The following is a 16,863-nucleotide window of genomic DNA, read 5'->3' on the forward strand; positions in this document are numbered from 1 at the left end:
GCAGCAGCTCTGCAGTCCGTTGGAAACAACTGCTGTGTGTGTGTGTGTGTGTACATGCACAGATCTTGAACAGCCATCAGAGAAGACCCTCTGACAGTCCTTCCTTCCAAGGGATTGTGGATGTTGTATTTCATGTTCTGCAAGGTAGACTAGTATCTAACCTTTACATCACCTCCCCACCAGGTAGTCATTCAGATGTTTTAAGAGCCCCATGTAAAATTTGCACTGGGTCTCGCCTGCATTGCTACAATCAGCATTTAAAAATTGCCCCAAGTCCAAAACGCAGCCCTTTCAAGGAAGAGGATTCCCGGCCAAAAGCCATTCCAGCTTCTTTCGTGGCACGAGGGGAGGTGAGAGATGCCCCGTGCCTCCCCAGGACTGTTTCTTCCCCCAGCAGAGTGATCTGGATTGTCAGCCTGGAAACACCTTGAATGGCTGGATCTGCCTTGGGCTGCTCTGCCTCGCTGCCAGGGAGGAGAAGGAATCAAGCGAGGGCTGCCAGGATGAGAGACCCTTTGCTCTGGGGAGGGGGCATTTGGGAGGGACCCCCCAGGCCACGTGCACCAGATGAGAAGCAGAAGCAGCCCCTTCCGAGCTGAGGCGGCAATGCTGCCCAGGGGCGCAACTGTACCGAAAGGCTGGGAGAGCAGCCTGGCACATCTACTCCCGGCAGGGACCTGTGGGAGGAGGCCAGGCTGGAGTCTGGCACACCTTGGCAGCTGGGCAGGGTGCTCCAGTGCTTGGCTGGGCCTCTGCCTGCCAAGCGAGGGCCAGGCACCAGCGCTCCTCTTGGGCCGAGACAAATGCTTCTGATTTCTCTCAGCCAGGGCCGAAATACGTGACCCTCCCCGGTGCCTGCAGGAGGAACAAAAGAGCCCCCACTGAACCTGCGCCCCTCCCCGCAACAGAGGAACCACCTGCCAGAGCTGTGCCATGGCTTGATTCAGGCTGGACGGGACTTTATTTCATGGGAAGGAGGACGGAGAAAAGAGGCAGCCAAGAGACGCTCCTGAGCGAGGGAAGGGCTGGGCCCGAAGTACCCGTAATAGCAGAAATCTGTGCTTTATTTGTCATGGGCAAAGTACCCAATGGGGCTGGGGGCCTCGTACAAGGGGACACCTCCAGGCCTCGGGGTTTCCAGGAAGAAGGATGGCAGAGCTGGGAAGCAGGTGCCCTTAGTGCTTACATAGTGATCTTTATAAACTCTATTTCTATAACATTATTAAAAATAAAGTCCATCCTTGGGCCACACATACCCTGATTGCACCATTGAAAAGTTACCGAAGGCCTTGCCGAGCCAGGCGGGATGGCTGTGCGCTGCGGTACCCTGGCTCGAGTGCTGGACTTTGGCCTCCTGGGCCAGCCGCCCAGGGTCAAAACAAAGGTGGCTCGGAGGAGGGCTGGAGTCAAAGACCTGGCCAGTGGCCTGGCCGGTGGGGCCACCACCCTCACTCCCATCGGAAGTCTCGCCCCACGGCCTCGTAGAAGCGGGTGTTGTAAGGGCGGTAGAAGTCCTGCAGCTGCTCCAGCACGTCGGGGTCAATCTGGACATGAGGCCTCCCTTTCGACTTGCCCAGGCAGCGTGGCCCTGTGCCACCCCCAGCCTTCTTCAGGCAGGGGAAGCCCTTGGTCTTGTTGAAGAAAAAGTGCTTCTCCGTGATGAGCCGCTTGAGGCCCAGGAAGTCCTGCACTCGGGCCATCTCGCCTGCGGGGTCCGTGATGAGCCGCTCCCCACTGACAAAGTGGATCTGGGTGAGTGGGAAGAACCGGAGCCAGCTCTCCAGGTGCAGCACGTACAGGCCGATGCGGATGGCGCTCCAGGACACGTCCACCAAGCCCAGGCTGCGGTTGCGGAAGGACAGCCCCTCGAAGGTGGGGATGTCCGGCCTCTTGGAGAGGGTCTGGGTGTAGTCCGAGATGGCTCGGGTGACAGGGTTCCTCACCACCACAATCAGCTTCGTGCTCCGCGACATGTTGAAGATCCGCTGGGGAGCCTCCTTGGTGATGAAGTAGCTGGGGGTCTTCTCCATGGTGATCTGGCTCTCCAGGGTGCGGGGCATCAGGTGCCTGCAAAGGGAGACCCCACAGAGATGAGCAGTGAACGGAGGAGAGGTGCAACGGGAGGAATTTCCCCCAGCTCAGGGCCTCCCCGGGAGCCAAAGAGGACATTCCGAGAGAGGCCATTTGAATCTTTGTTCTTCAGGGAGCGGGGATGGGTGGGGTGGGGGTGGCGGCTTCCCTTCAGGCAAGTTGAAAATCCTTCTAAAAAGAGACAATTCTGCAGAACCATTTCATTATGTCATTTGTATCCTCCTCAATCAATGGCAAAGTGGCTAAAGCATAATTTGGAAAACAATTTACAAAATCCACAGTAGTCATAAATGCTAAACAACAGTAAAATAACTCAGAAAACTAAAACAAATAACACAGAAGCAGAGATGGCCCAATATGGCTCAACCCCCCTCTGGCATCTTCCCAAATCCAATCAGAGAGGTGCCACCTGCTCTCCACAGGGGGACTGTGCCAGGCAGCAGCACCTCCTGGCCTCCGCTCCCCTTTCCTCCCCAGAGTGGGGCAGGATGACCTAACGGGTCGGGCAGAACCTAGCTAGTGGCCCTGTATATACCTAGATGCCAACCATGAAGGGTTGAAATCAGCTCTTTAAATTGTGCCTGGTAGCCAACAGAAGTTTGTCACATAGCTGTAATATGCTTTAAATGACAGGTGCCGGTTAGCACACCGGATTCTGCATTCTGGATCACCTGAGCCTTCTGAGCGGTCTAACAGGGGTGGCCATAAGGGCAGGAAGCACTGTGGTGAGTCCTCTTGTGCCAGGTAAGGCTACATCTCGCATGCCATCCAAGTGCCGGGCAAAGGCCCTTCTGGCCACAGGTTCCACCTGTTGCAATAGCAGAAGCCACAAGTCCATACGGACCCTGCTCTTTCAGGGGTAACGCCTGTCTGTCCAGAGATTACACTGGAGTTGATGGAGAGCCTTGATAGATCAACAGTGCCTCCATATTGTCTGGGTTCAGCTCCAGTCTCTTCTGCCTCATCCAGACACTGACAGCCTCCAAGCACTGGGAAAGGTCACCAGCGTTTCCCTCGGCAATATAAAGTTGGGTATCATCTACATCCAGAGGTTAGCCAGAAGAGATAAGGAATTATTTTTAAACAAGCAATGCGCGGAAGTGGAAGAAGACAATAGAATAGGGAGGACAAGAGACCTCTTCCAGAAAATTAGAAACACTGGAGGTAAATTCCAGGCAAAAATGGGTATGATCAAAAACAAAGATGGCAAGGACCTAACAGAAGAAGAAGAGATCAAGAAACGGTGGCAAGAATATAGGAAGGATAACAATATCGGGGATAGCTTTGACGGTGTGGTCAGTGAGCTAGAGTCAGACATCCTGAAGAGTGAGGTTGAATGGGCCTTAAGAAGCATTGCTAATAACAAGGCAGCAGGAGACGACGGTATCCCAACTGAACTGTTCAAAATCTTGCAAGATGATGCTGTCAAGGTAATGCATGCTATATGCCAGCAAATTTGGAAAACACAAGAATGGCCATCAGATTGGAAAAAATCATATCCCCATACCAAAAAAGGGAAACACTAAAGAATGTTCAAACTATTCAACAGTGGCACTCATTTCACATGCCAGTAAGGTAATGCTTAAGATCCTGCAAGGTAGACTTCAGCAATTCATGGAGCGAGAATTGCCAGATGTACAAGCTGGGTTTAGAAAAGGCAGAGGAACTAGGGACCAAATTGCCAATATCTGCTGGATAATGGAAAAAGCCAGGGAGGTTCAGAAAAACATCTATTTCTGTTTTATTGACTATTCTAAAGCCTTTGACTGTGTGGACCATAACAAATTGTGGCAAGTTCTTAGCAGTATGGGGATACCAAGTCATCTTGTCTGCCTCCTGAGGAATCTGTATAACGACCAAGTAGCAACGGTAAGAACAGACCACGGAACAACAGACTGGTTTAAGATTGGGAAAGGAGTACAGCAGGGCTGTATACTCTCACCCTACCTATTCAACTTGTACGCAGAACACATCATGCGACATGCTGGGCTTGAGGAATCCAAGGCTGCAGTTAAAATCGCTGGAAGAAACATTAACTATCTCAGATATGCAGATGATACCACTTTGATGGCAAAAGCGAAGAGGAACTGAGGAGCCTTATGATGAAGGTGAAAGAAGAAAGTGCAAAAACTGGCTTGCAGCTAAACCTCAAAAAAACCAAGATTATGGCAACCAGCTTGATTGATAACTGGCAAATAGAGGAAGAAAATGTAGAAGCAGTGAAAGACTTTGTATTTCTAGGTGCGAAGATTACTGCAGATGCTGACTGCAGTCAGGAAATCAGAAGACGTTTAATCCTTGGGAGAAGAGCAATGACCAATCTCGATAAAATAGTTAAGAGCAGAGACATCACACTGACAACAAAGGTCCGCATAGTTAAAGCAATGGTGTTCCCCGTAGTAACATATGGCTGCGAGAGCTGGACCATAAGGAAAGCTGAGCGAAGGAAGATCGATGCTTTTGAACTGTGGTGTTGGAGGAAAATTCTGAGAGTGCCTTGGACTGCGAGAAGATCAAACCAGTCCATACTCCAGGAAATAAAGCCAGACTGCTCACTTGGGATGATATTAAAGGCAAAACTGAAATACTTTGGCCACATCATGAGAAGACAGGACACCCTGGAGAAGATGCTGATGCTAGGGAGAGTGGAAGGCAAAAGGAAGAGGGGCCGACCAAGGGCAAGGTGGATGGATGATATTCTAGAGGTGACGGACTCGTCCCTGGGGGAGCTGGGGGTGTTGACGACCGACAGGAAGCTCTGGCGTGGGCTGGTCCATGAGGTCACGAAGAGTCAGAAGCGACTGAACGAATAAACAACAAATCATCTACATACTTAAGAATCCCCACCCTACACTGCACAGATTAAAAGCAGGGGGAGAGGACCAACCCCGTGGATCCCTGCCAAACAAGGCCACTGTGATGACCTCCCCCACATTTGTTCAGGTCCCAACAAAGGTCATCACAGAGAGGAACCAACTTCATTATCATCCCATCTCTGGGCCTGAACCCTGATTGAAAAGAGCCCAGATAATCTGCTTTTCAGTTTCTGGAATCCATTTTAAGATTCTGTCCTGTAGATATTGCATTTTTAGCATTTAAGAAGTAGCTAGTCTGAAGAAGGCAGCTGTACATTTTCTTGCTATTCCACAATGTTTTGATCAGTCTTACAAAACTTCCCGATGTTTTTCTATAGCCAAAGTGATTTATTTTCAAAAAGGTATTCTGAAAACATTTACCTATTTATTAAGAATGGCTTCCTTTAAAAAGCAAATGAAAAGAATACTTTTTCACATAGGGATGCATTTCTGTAAACTACGTAAAATGGATGTAACTGGATCCAGATTATCTACACTTAGAACAGACAAAGTGAAACCAAAAGGGCTTACTGTCAAAAGGACTAGTGGCTTTAACAGTTCTGCTCTCAGCATCAACCCAATATAAATCACTCATGCATTTTAAACTTACGCTACTTAACAAGAATTCAAGTAAGAGAACAAGGCAGTTAGAAGAAAGTACAAAGCCATGTACTTGGGAGATTGCAGGCTGGCTAAAAACCCAGTTCTTCTGAAACTAAGAAACCACCTTCCTCTTCTTCCTCCAGTGAGTGGTGGATGGGTGGGGGGAGGGAACTACAAGGGTTTCCCCGCTAAATGCCTTTTTAATAGAAGGGAAATCTCTGGTTCATGTGACTCTAATGGGGGTAGAATGCACTGTGCTTCTAAAATTGCTTAGGCATAGTCACCCTGTTAAAACCCTAGTCCTGGGGAGGGGGTGCATGTCCCTATCCTCCCCCCACCACATTCCAGAGAAATGTTGGGGATGAAAGGGGGTATGTCTCCCCTCTCAAGAAATAGAGCCTGGTGGCTGAAGTGCCTGCCCTGGGTGTGCAGCTCTTTCAGCTGGGGGAGCACCAGCCTCCTCAAGCTCAGAGCAAGCAAGGCCAGCCTAGCTGACAGTAGAACTGGGAGGTGGGAGAATGCTGCCGAGGGGAGACGTGATTCTTCAGTAAAGCCTGTGTGATTCCAGAATTCTTACCTTAGCAGAAAATTTCTGGCAAAACCAACCAACCAACCCACCTTGTGAACAATGCCTCATTTTTCAGGAGGAGAAACTGTATAACATCTAACAACCACAGAATTACAGAATGTCAGGGTTGGAAGGAATCTTGAAGGTCTTCTAATACGACCCCTTGACCACTAAAGCTTCCCTAACAGGTGGCCATCCAGCCTGTCTTTAAATACCTCCAACAAAGGAAACTCTGCCACCTCCCAAGGAAGTCACTGTCGGATAGCTCTTACTGTCAAGAAAACCTTTCTGATCCCCAACCAAAATCTGCTTATTTTAAATCTGTTGTTTTTGGTCCTGTCCTCTGGAACTCCCTGAAAAATTCTGCCCATCTTCTTCATGACAGCCTTTTGGACACTTGAAGACAGCTATCATGTATCCCCAGAGTCTTCTGTTCCCCAGGGTAAGCATACCCAGAACTTTCAACAGTTTTGCACATTTTTTTTCTTCAGGCCTCTTATCATCTTGCCCACTCTTGGGATATATTTGAGTTTGCTAATATCCTTCCTAAAATGCAGTGTGGACGCAATGTTCTAGGTGCAGTTCGGTCAACTCAGAATAGAGTAACAATGAGCTCTTAATCCTGACATCATTACTCTGCTGATGCAACCTAGAACTGCATTTGGCCCACCGGCAGCTTGTGATCGACCAAGTGGAGGGCAGGCCACGTTTTCCTATTATTTGTGCTAGAATTTTATGAGAGACTTGCCTGAATGCTTTGCTGAAATCAAGGCACACTATTCCAACCTACTTCCCCAATTAACTAGGGTGGTCACTCGGTCAAGAAAGGAGAACAGGTTGGTTTGGCCTGGCATTTTTGATTAACCCAAGCTGTCTCCTGCCAAGGAAAGCATTCTCTTCCGAATGCTCACAAACCAACTGCTCAATCTTTGCTCCTGGTGTGGATGTCAAGCTGACCTGTCTATATTTATCAAGTCCTCTTTTGTCCCCCTTTTTGAGGACAGGAGTCCTCTGCTACCATGTTTGTCCTCCACAATTTCTCAAAGACTACAGGGAAGGGCTCCAAAATGACATCTGTTTCTTCAAGACTCTTGAAGGTGACTGATACAGTCCTGGAGACTTAAACCTCTTCACAGTATCAATGGGTTCCCTAACCATTCTTTACTTACTTGGGGTTACCACTCCCCGCTTGAATAAATTCTTCTGCTTGGGTGATTTGAACTCAATTACCCTTTGGGGAGGAAGGCTGAAGCAAAGCAGGAGCAAAGGAAGCTGCGTCCTCCCCCAGTTACTCCTTTCTGCCCCACCACCTTCTCCCAGCTGCTGGCCCACCCTGCCCTCTTTCTTCCTTCCACTACCAACACAGCCCTGAACGCCTTTTGTTGAGCTTCCCTTGCAAGTTCCTTTTACACTCCAGCCCAGTGTTTCTCAACCTTGGCAACTTTAACCTGTGGGGACTTCAGCTGCCAGAATCCTCCCAGCTCCATGCTGCTGGGCCTCCTGAGGGATTGCACCCACCTCCTATTTCCTTTATGTGTCTCTCTTGACACAGTCAAAAGCCACTCGTGCACCCACAGCCACCACGCTGCCTCCTGTTGCTTTCCTCACTAGAATGCCCGGCCATTGCATGTCGGGGGTGTTCTCAACTTTCCCAGTCAGTTCATGGAACTTAAATTATGTAAACATTTATTAAAAACTACAAGTTTCTTTTCCAAATAATCTTAGCTCTTTTGAGTCATCAGAGGTTCAACATCCAATTCACCCATGTAAGCCAGAAAACTCAAATGCTGCATAAAAAGATCCCTGAAGCAGCCTGAATATGGAAGAAACAATGTTTTGCTAACTTTTCTTTTAAGTGGTTATTTTTTTTTAAAAAGAAAGTTTGGTTGTGAATTAATAATATTTATTCATATTCTGCTATACAATTGAACTGACTCATCTCACTAAGCCATAATATAGTTTGCCTGAGAATGGAATAATATAATTTATGGAACTTGATGTATGGCTTAGGGTGGTCTGTGAACCCAGCCACAATGGCTTATTCAGTTAAGGAACGATGGGAAACGAGGATAACCCTCTCCCAGTCCCTGGAGAAGTTGGGGGCTCGACAGGGAGCGGGAATTTCTCCCGCAGCTGAACTTGGGGACTTCCCCTTGCATGGCATGAGCTCCAGACCCTAACAAGGGACCCTGGGGGATGCCGGGCTGCGGCCCCTGTCTGTCTGGGGAAGAAAGGACACAGGGAGGAGCTTGGGGCCGCCTGGCTCTTCCCTGCTGGAGTGGGGATCCCAATGCCTGAAGGCAGCAAGCCAGCCTGGCTTTGCCTCTTGGAAAAGAGGAAGGAGATGAAGCAACTCAATCAAGCCAGAAACATCTCTTGCCTGGAAGTCCAGTGGGATTCATGGCTGGTCCGAGGGGGGCTGTTTAGTAGCCAGGAGAAAGCTGCACTGAAGTAGTGAAGTGGAGTCACAGCTGGTTCTTCAGGGTGGATGAGGAGGGTGCCAGAGGGAGCTTGGCTCACTTAAACAAATGCACGTCTCCGGGCCATGCTGGTTGCATCCCAAGGCAGTGAAGGAACTGACAGTACTGAACAAAGAGGACGGCCTTGAAGGACCAAGGGAAGATGTGCTGCCAAAGCAACTATCAGATAAACAAAACCTGAGCCCAGGCCAAGAAAGCAGTCTGTGAAGACACTTCAGCAGCCCCCCCTCCCACAATTCTCATGAAGGCAAAAGGGGGAGGAAAGGAAGTACATTCAGACTTGCAAGATTTTGTTTGTATAGCTCTTAGTCTGGTTTACCTTATAGGGCTGACACTTGATCATAGAGCCACTTCCTGTAATCTTTGAGAACTCCTGGAGGACTAGTGAGTTCCCTGAAGACTGGAGGAGAGCAAATGATACCCTCATCTTCATAAAGGGAGAGGAGGAGGACCAGGGAAATTACAGACCAGTCAGCTTGACGTCTATACTGGGCAAGGCCTTTGAAGAGATGAACAAGCACATGTTTGCAACCACTTGGTTAAGTCTGCTGCAGGTAACAGGAGCCAGCATGGGCTGGTCAGTTTGTTCCAGACTAACCTGAACTACTTCTTTGATAGAATTACTAGCATAGTAGATCAGGGGAATGAAGTAGACATGGTGTACCTGGACCTCAGCAAGGCTTCAGCAGAGGGCCTTTGGATACTTCGGATAAGCTAGATGATGCTGTTAGATCCCTTCACAGCTGGCTGCATGACCACACCCCAAGAGTCCACTTCAGCCTGGAGGGAAGTCTCAAGGGAAGGGCCACAGGGTCCTGTGCTGTTCTACATTTTGGTCAAGGCCTTGCATGAAGATGAGGGGAAAAGCAGGACAGGTGACTAATGCTTCAGATGAAAGAGAAAAGGTTCAAAAATCTAGTCTGGCCTGAGCAGTGGGTTGAAATGGACATTATGTAATTTAACCGGGAGACATGTGTAATTCTTTATCTGGATAGGAAAAACAAAAGGTGCAATTCAGAAGAGGGCTGTCCAGATGGTGAAGGATCTGGAAACCAAGCCCTGTGAGAACTGGCTAAAGGACCTGGGCATGTTTGGCCTACAAAGAGATGACCAAGAGGAGATATGACAGCAGTCTTCATATCGTGAAGGACTGTCACATAGAAGAGCAGAATTATTTTCTGTCACCACAGACTGGTGTTTCTCAGCCTTGGGAACTTTAAGATGTGTGGACTTCAACTCCCAGAATTCTCCAGCCAGCTATGCTGGAATTGAAGTCCACACACCTTAAAGTTCCCAAGGCTGAGAAACACTGCTGTAGGTGGCAGGACCAAAACCAATGGGATAAAATTACAAGGAAGAAGGTTCTGGCTAGGCTTCAGAAGGAACTTCCCAACCGCACAAGCTGTCAACCAGTGGAACAGGTGGCTTTGTGAAGGGGTGACTTCTCCACCAGAGGTTTTCAAGCAGGCTGAGTATCTGTCAGAGATGCTGTTGCAGGTCCTGCACTGAGCAGGGGGCTTGGACCAGATGGCCTCTAAGGTTAACTGCATGACTCCCCTGTGCTGGTCTGGGCCATGCAGATCCACCAAGATCCTGTAGGCCAGCAACCACTACTAAAACACTGCTCCTGAACTGGAGAGCCAATGCACACTCCATCCAGCTGTTCGAAGCCCAGGAGTCTCTCCCCATGGAGCCAATTCAGCCACCTCTTTTTTAAAAACACAAAATCACCGGTCCTAATCCATTATGAAAAGCAAATAATTCTAGGAACGGGGGAAATGGCCTTCCTGCTTCTGAGTTAAAGGACTCAGGTTTAAAGGAGGAGACTTGAAGAAAGACAGAAGACCACTCCAGGACAGGAAGAGCCCCGGGGAGAGGGAGGCTGACCCTGCCGGATTGTGCTGCTCCCAGGCTCCCATCAACCAGCCTCTTGCTCCAGGGAGGCAGCGGGGAAGTGGCTGAAACTGACAAACATGGGGACGCTGGCAAGAAGCCACAAGAGCCTGGTGCAGCTCCCCTCCTCATTTTCTGAATCCGGCAATCAGGAAAAAAGGCACCGACGCCTCTAAAGTAAAGACACATTTCAGAATCCTGTAAAAGGGATAGTGCAAAAACATGTTCTCTACTTTCCCAAATAAAATAGGGCACTCTGCTCTTCCGCTTCTACCTTGTTAAAGAACCAAGGGCTAATGGCAAGGGCAAATGCTGGGAGGAAAATGGCTGGTGGAGGCTGGCTAACGCTTACTTCAGGAGGGAGGGGGGCACTTGTGCCACTTAATCCCTCCAGTCACACGGATGGCACTTCAGCTGACTTTGCCTCCAAGATAGCAGGCGACCGACCGTGTGCTACAAATTCACAAACTGTGCCTGAAAACTGTGGTTGGCTTGGGCCAGTTTAAGAAGGGAGATACTACTGTTATATGGGTACAATGAACAACATCTGAAGGCTCTTTTACTCACAGACTGGAGGCAAGATAAAGCCACCGCCATGGGGGATGTGCCATGCTTATGTGCAAGAAGGAATGTTGCTTACAAGCCCTGAAACAGCTTTGCCTCCTGCCCTGGGGTATGTAGCTGCTGAGCCTAAAATGAATCATTCTGGAGTACCCATTTGTAGGGGAGCAAAAAGACCCCTTGTTTGGGGTGGAGGAAACTCTACTCTATGATGGCTCGTGTCTCACACAGACTGGGGCTGAAAATGCCAATGGATTCATTGCCCAGTACCCAGTTCATTCCTGCAGTTTGCTCCACATTATCCTGATCACAAAGAAAAATCCACTGGGTCCAGCTGTTCAGGTCTAAACAGAGATGCTGCTCCTCTAGATAAGACCAATGGGTCAAACATTATTCGTTTAGTTACATATTTCATCTAAAGGAAATAATAGTCAAGTAGAATAGGACAGTGGCGAACTTTGCCACTTCAGTAACAACACACAATTCCATTGCTTACCGTTTCCAGTTCAACACCTTTTGAAGGAGCCACCCTGGAAGATCACAGCAAGCTGCACCTCTGGAACAGCTGTTCCACAAAATATGCCCTGCCCATTGGCTCCTGAGCCTGCTTCCCACTGCATAAGCCCATCAGACAGGGACGCTTGGAAGGGACTAGCCCCCTCCCTCCTCCCCAGATGCTCCGCCCCTGCTCGGCGATGGCCTGACCCGCTGTCTTCCTGATCTCAGCCAGCTTAGGAGGTGCCCTGCAAGACCAAGGTGCTCTCCAGTGGGGGCGGCAGCAGCATCAGCATCAGTATCAGCTTGTCCCTGGCCTCGGTCATTCCCAGAAAAGCCACAGGGGACTTCCCAGAACATCTGTGACTAGAGGCCTCTCATCAGCTGTGACAGAGGGAGGAGGTCTACAAACACCCCTCCAAAATGAGAGAGGAGGGCCCTGGCCTGGGGTGCCCCAAGTGGCCCTTGAGTTCTGCAGCAGCAAATGGTTACTGGGCCCTTGGGCAGGAACATAGAAAAGGGCTGAGAAAAGGGGGCGCGATGTGTATAGGGGGAGCATTTGCCATGGAGATTCGGTAGCATTACTGAACACTCATGAAGTCCCCCGCCAGGTTCACTGCCAAGCGTCCTCCCTCCTGGGGCAGGTGGCAAGGCATTATTACTTGGACGGGAGATCACCAGGGAATCCCAAGGTGGGGAAGTCATGTTTGTGAGATGGATGGCTGTATGAATTTGACAGGTAGATGATAGATACTAGATAGATGCCATCCTGCAAAAAGGCTGACAATAAAGTTCCTGCTCACCGGGAGTCAAGCTCGGGCATCTCCACCTCTGCCTTCAGTGCCCACAGCCCAGGACACTGGCTTTTTCCGCCTGGTTCCTTGGCCTGCAAAGGGAGACTCAGCTTCTGCAGCCTTTGCGCTGCCCCCTGCAAGAGAGAAGCCTTCTGCCCGGTCAGGGGGGCAAGCAGACCTCTCCCCACAGCCTATCCCATTTCGTCAGCCCATCACCCCACATCTCTGCTCCTGACCCCACAGGGATCCTGCTCTCCTCCCCAGCCCAGAGGAGCTGGCCTGCTTCTGCAGGCCTGCAAGGGGGGAAGGGGAGCTCAACCCCCTCAATGCTGGGGGACATGCCAAAGCTCCCACAGTTGGCTGCAGGACACAGAGGGGTTCAACTTGGCCGTGTTCTCCTGTGGCCCCCTTCCTGGAGAGGGGCTTGGGAGCAGTATGGAAAGTCAAGTGCAAACCAGTCAGCGAAGACCCAAAGAGGCCAGCGGGTCCGCAGAAAAAGTGACCGGCTGCCGAGGAAGAGGACAGACTGGCAACCATAGCTGTGGAGAGGAGGGCAAAAGCTAACAGGGTCACAAGGAACCGGTCAGCTCCCCTTTGGGCTCCACCTTCTTCATGATCAAAGGAACCAGGCAGTGGCACAGAGGCAGATGAATCTGGGCCGCCCTGAAAAATGGTCTCTGCTTTGTGTGAATTTAAATCTCGAAGGCCAGATGAATGGCACTCTAGTGTACCCAAAGGAGCCTTTCTTGTAATCTTCAAGAAATTTTGGGGGGTGGAGGAAGGGCAGATTGGAGAGGGACGACTGTCCCTTTCTTCAAAGAAGGCAGAGTCACGGACCGCTTACACTGACATCAGTACCTGGGAAGATCCCGGAGCAGACCATAGAGGAATTGAACTACTATCTACACTCGGTTTACAATGCAATAATTACCAAATTCAATTAATGATTTACCAATCTTGCCAGATTACTCTTATCTTACTTTTCGCTGTGTACCTTCATCAGGAGATAGAGGGAATCTTGTATATATCATGTGTCTTAAGGGCTTTCTTATTAGCAACCTCGTGAAGCATAGGCTGGAGGGTCCTGCAATTAAATGGGCACATGGCTGGCTTGCAAATCACACTTGGGGGCTCACGGGGAGGGAATAAGAGATCAGGGAGAAATTAAAGGCAGAGATGCAAACAGTCATCCTTTCGCCAGACAATGGCCATTTGTTGGGCATTTCTTGAGCGCATTCCTACAGAAGATTTTTGTACCAAGTTGAAAGCACTCTGCATTCCCACAGCCTCAGCACTGCTGGAAAGCTGAGCTGATTTAGTTTGGTTCCATCTGTTTTTTAGCTGAAACCTACCGTGATGGCGCTGTGACTCCATTTCTGCCTTGGGGTGACCCCTCATCTCACACCTCCATTTGGTTCCCAAGATCCCCGAAGGGAAATCTTAGCTTAGAATCAGAATCACACAGTTGTAAGGCACAGTAGGGGTCATCTAGTCCACCCCCTGCTCTAGCACTGAGGTTGAGTTTCCTCTGCTGCCAGACCAGCTGGAGTGCAAACTGCCCGCCCGTCGGCTTGGACTCTCTTCTTTCCCTGCCCTCCGTTTTGTGTCAGTGGAGGCGGAGAGGATCGCTGTGCGGTGGGAGCTGCAGCAGCTGCAACCCTCGTTCTCAGCATTTCAAGCCAACAGAAGGGAGGACAGCACCTTCAGTGCCTTGAGGGCTCTGACAGGGAACTAGCGCAGACAGGGAATGAGGCAGCCTTGCACCGCCTGGCCCACTGACACACCTGGGGCCAGAATCCTGGGTCTGTTTAGTCCAGTTCTGGGATTTAGAGACCATCTTGGGCCAGGGCAATTCTGGGCCATCCTGGTTGGGAATCTAACTTCTACCCTGCAGGAATGTAGGTTTCCTAGGCAACTCTGGGATCACAGGTGGGAAGGTCAGTGGGTGGTTTGTTTGTTTTTTGCGGGGGGGGGCGGAGGGTGAGCGGAGAGGAGCGACAACACCGGATGCTGCAGGCTGGCACCAGGCGAGAACAGCCTGTTCCCCGAGCCCGCTCAGATGGGGATTCCCAGGAAAGCCCCGGCCTGGAAGCCCGCCCAGAACCTGCCAACGGCGCAAGCGCCTCCGAAGCGCCCCGCCGGCTGTTCGGCTCTCTTCCTGCGCCGCGCCTGCTTGAGTGGCTCCTGCCGGGGCACCCCGTTGCGCGAGAGGCGGGCGAAGTCAGGCGGAGCGGTCGCGCCCCTTGCAGGGCCTCCCGGGCTCCCAGCGGACCGCGCCAGCGGCGGGGTCCCACTCTTGGGCGCCGAGCGCGGGGCGGGCGGCGCCGGGGCGCCAGGCAGGCAGGCAGGCGAGCGAGGCGAAGAGCTGGAGGAGTCACGGCCGAGCCCGAGGGGGGCCACCCCGGTCCCAGAGCGGCACTGGCGCTCCGGCCCCCCGACGGAGAGCGGAGCGCCGTGGACGGGGCGGCCCGGAAGCAGCGGGAGGCGGTCTCCTTGCGCCTGCTCGGCGGATTTCCGAGCTGAGCTGAGCTGAGCGGAGCTGTCCAGACCCCCGCCCGCGCCGCCGCCCCCGCCTCACCTGTACCACTCCAGGCCCCGCTCGTAGTGCCGGTCGAAGAAGTGGGGCTCGGTGCCGAGGGCCCGCACGGCCGGGTGGCCGCGAATGAACTCCAGCACGGCGCGGGTGCCGCCCTTCTTCACGCCCACGATTAGCGCGTGCGGGAGCCGCTTGGCGGCGGCGGGCTTGCTCCGGCTGCTCCCGCCGCCGCCGCCTCGTAGGGGCCGGGCCGAGGGGGCTGCCGGGCCCTGGGCCGAGGGGGCGGCGGCGGGGCAGGCGCGCCACTTCTGCAGAAGTTTCTTGCGGGCGGCGGCGGCCAGGGCGGGGAGGCAGCGGGCGGCGGCGGCCGCGGGCGCCGGCTCGGGGGCGCAGCAGAGCAGCAGCAGGCCGTAGCAGAGGCAGGTGCCCGAGAGCGAGAGCAGCGCGCCCAGCAGCAGTGCCCGGCAGCGCCGCAGCCGCCGCCGCCTCCGCCGGCTAAGCGCCATGGCTCCATCGCCAGCGGCGGGGCGCGGCGGGCCACGGCTCCCCGGCCGGCACCAGCGCGGGGTCGGGTCGCACGGGGCCGGCGAGCTCGGCGGCCCGCCACTGCCGACCCCGCTCCCGCTGCGGCGCCTCTTTAAGGGGCCGCCTGACGTCAGCCGAGCCGGAGCCGCCTCCGCCGCTGCTGGCAGGCTGAGCCCCCGCCCCGAGTGGCCGCGGGGGCAGAGCGCGGGTTCCCGGCGGGGCGGTCCTGACGCCCGCCCGAGGTGTGCCGGCTGGGCCGCTGGAGGGAAGCGTCAGCGCGGAGGACTGACCCGTCCGGGTGGCTAGCCGCCGCCTCCTAGCAGGGGACCGGGCGGCGGGGCGGCGTTCTGCCTGCGGACGGGCCGGCCTAACCCGGCGCTCCTTGCAGGACGAGCCTCTGCTTGGCGGACCCCGTGGCGCAGCCCGGCCCGTAAGAGCCCGGCGGGGGTGGGAGTTGCCGAGTCTGCCGGTACCTCCTGCGCCGCCCGGACTCCCGGCTCCCTCGTCCCCGGCCCGCCGGGGCTTGAGCCGCGACGATCGGCGAGCTGTCGAGCTTGCCCGACGGAGCTGAAGGAAGCCGGCTTCGCTTCGAGGCCAAGCTGGCGGCGGAGGAAGGGCTAATCGGTACGGGAGCCTCGAAGCCCGGAGCGGGAGGACTAACGCTCGCTGCTGCGGGGGGCGAGGGGCAGCAGAGAGCAGCCGCGCCCGGTCGCGGGGTTCCGCAGCCTCCCTCTGGACTGAGAGGGCCGATCTCCCTAAGGCAGAACAACCCACCCCGCTTCATCCGCTGGCCTTTTGAGGCCCAGGGCTACAGGGAGGTAGGCCCAAAGGCGCTTTTCCCCAAGTGAAGCCTCCTGCAGGGAGCCCAGCTGACACCAGGCCGAGGGACACCTCTCTGCCCTGAAAGGTCCACCTGGAAGGTCGCTGTGCCCATTTGAGGAGGAATATCTTGCCAGGGTGCAGAAGAGGGTCCTCCTCCGGACGGGGTGGCCACTACGCACACACCTTAGGCAGAGTGGGTGGGCCCTTCCTCCAAGAACAGGGCCTCCGGGCCTCCCTCTGCCCTGTTTCCGCAACGCCGGTCAGTTAGAAGGCCACCACTGAGCAGGAGGGGAGTTTTGAGCAGCCTCCCCAGGGCTCTGCTTTAGGGTCTCCCCCGCATGCAGCGGAGCCCAGGAAAGAGAGGAATAAGGTACCTCGCAGCTTTGCAGAGGGGAGGCAGCCTGTGGTCTGAGGCGGGTTGAGTCCTGCCTGACCATCCGGGGGCTCCTCATGGACCGAGGGGTGGTCCGAGGGCTGGCTGGGTGGATGAAGCCTGGCGAAGGGCAGCATGATGTGACATCACTCTCTTCCTGCTTGCCAGGCAGGGCTGGTCTCCCTTTGGCCTCTGCTGCACTGATAGCACTCCCATAAATTTCAGCTCTATTAATTACCTGGGTTTAATTGGGGCAAAGTTTTAATT

General features: G+C 53.3%; 1 protein-coding gene across 1 annotated transcript; it reads right to left on the reverse strand.

Annotated features, from left to right (window-relative positions):
- Positions 1-942: 942 nt before the first annotated feature.
- HS3ST2 (heparan sulfate-glucosamine 3-sulfotransferase 2) lies at positions 943-15,473 on the reverse strand. Its single transcript, XM_063314923.1, has 2 exons — positions 14,919-15,473; positions 943-2,067 (listed from the first exon to the last, which is right to left on the reverse strand). The coding sequence occupies exons 1-2, from the start codon at positions 15,380-15,382 to the stop codon at positions 1,449-1,451; spliced, it is 1,083 nt and encodes a 360-aa protein (XP_063170993.1). The 5' UTR covers positions 15,383-15,473; the 3' UTR covers positions 943-1,448.
- Positions 15,474-16,863: the final 1,390 nt, after the last annotated feature.

The sequence above is a fragment of the Candoia aspera genome, chromosome 14, assembly GCF_035149785.1.
Source record: "Candoia aspera isolate rCanAsp1 chromosome 14, rCanAsp1.hap2, whole genome shotgun sequence".
NCBI lineage: Eukaryota > Metazoa > Chordata > Lepidosauria > Squamata > Boidae > Candoia > Candoia aspera.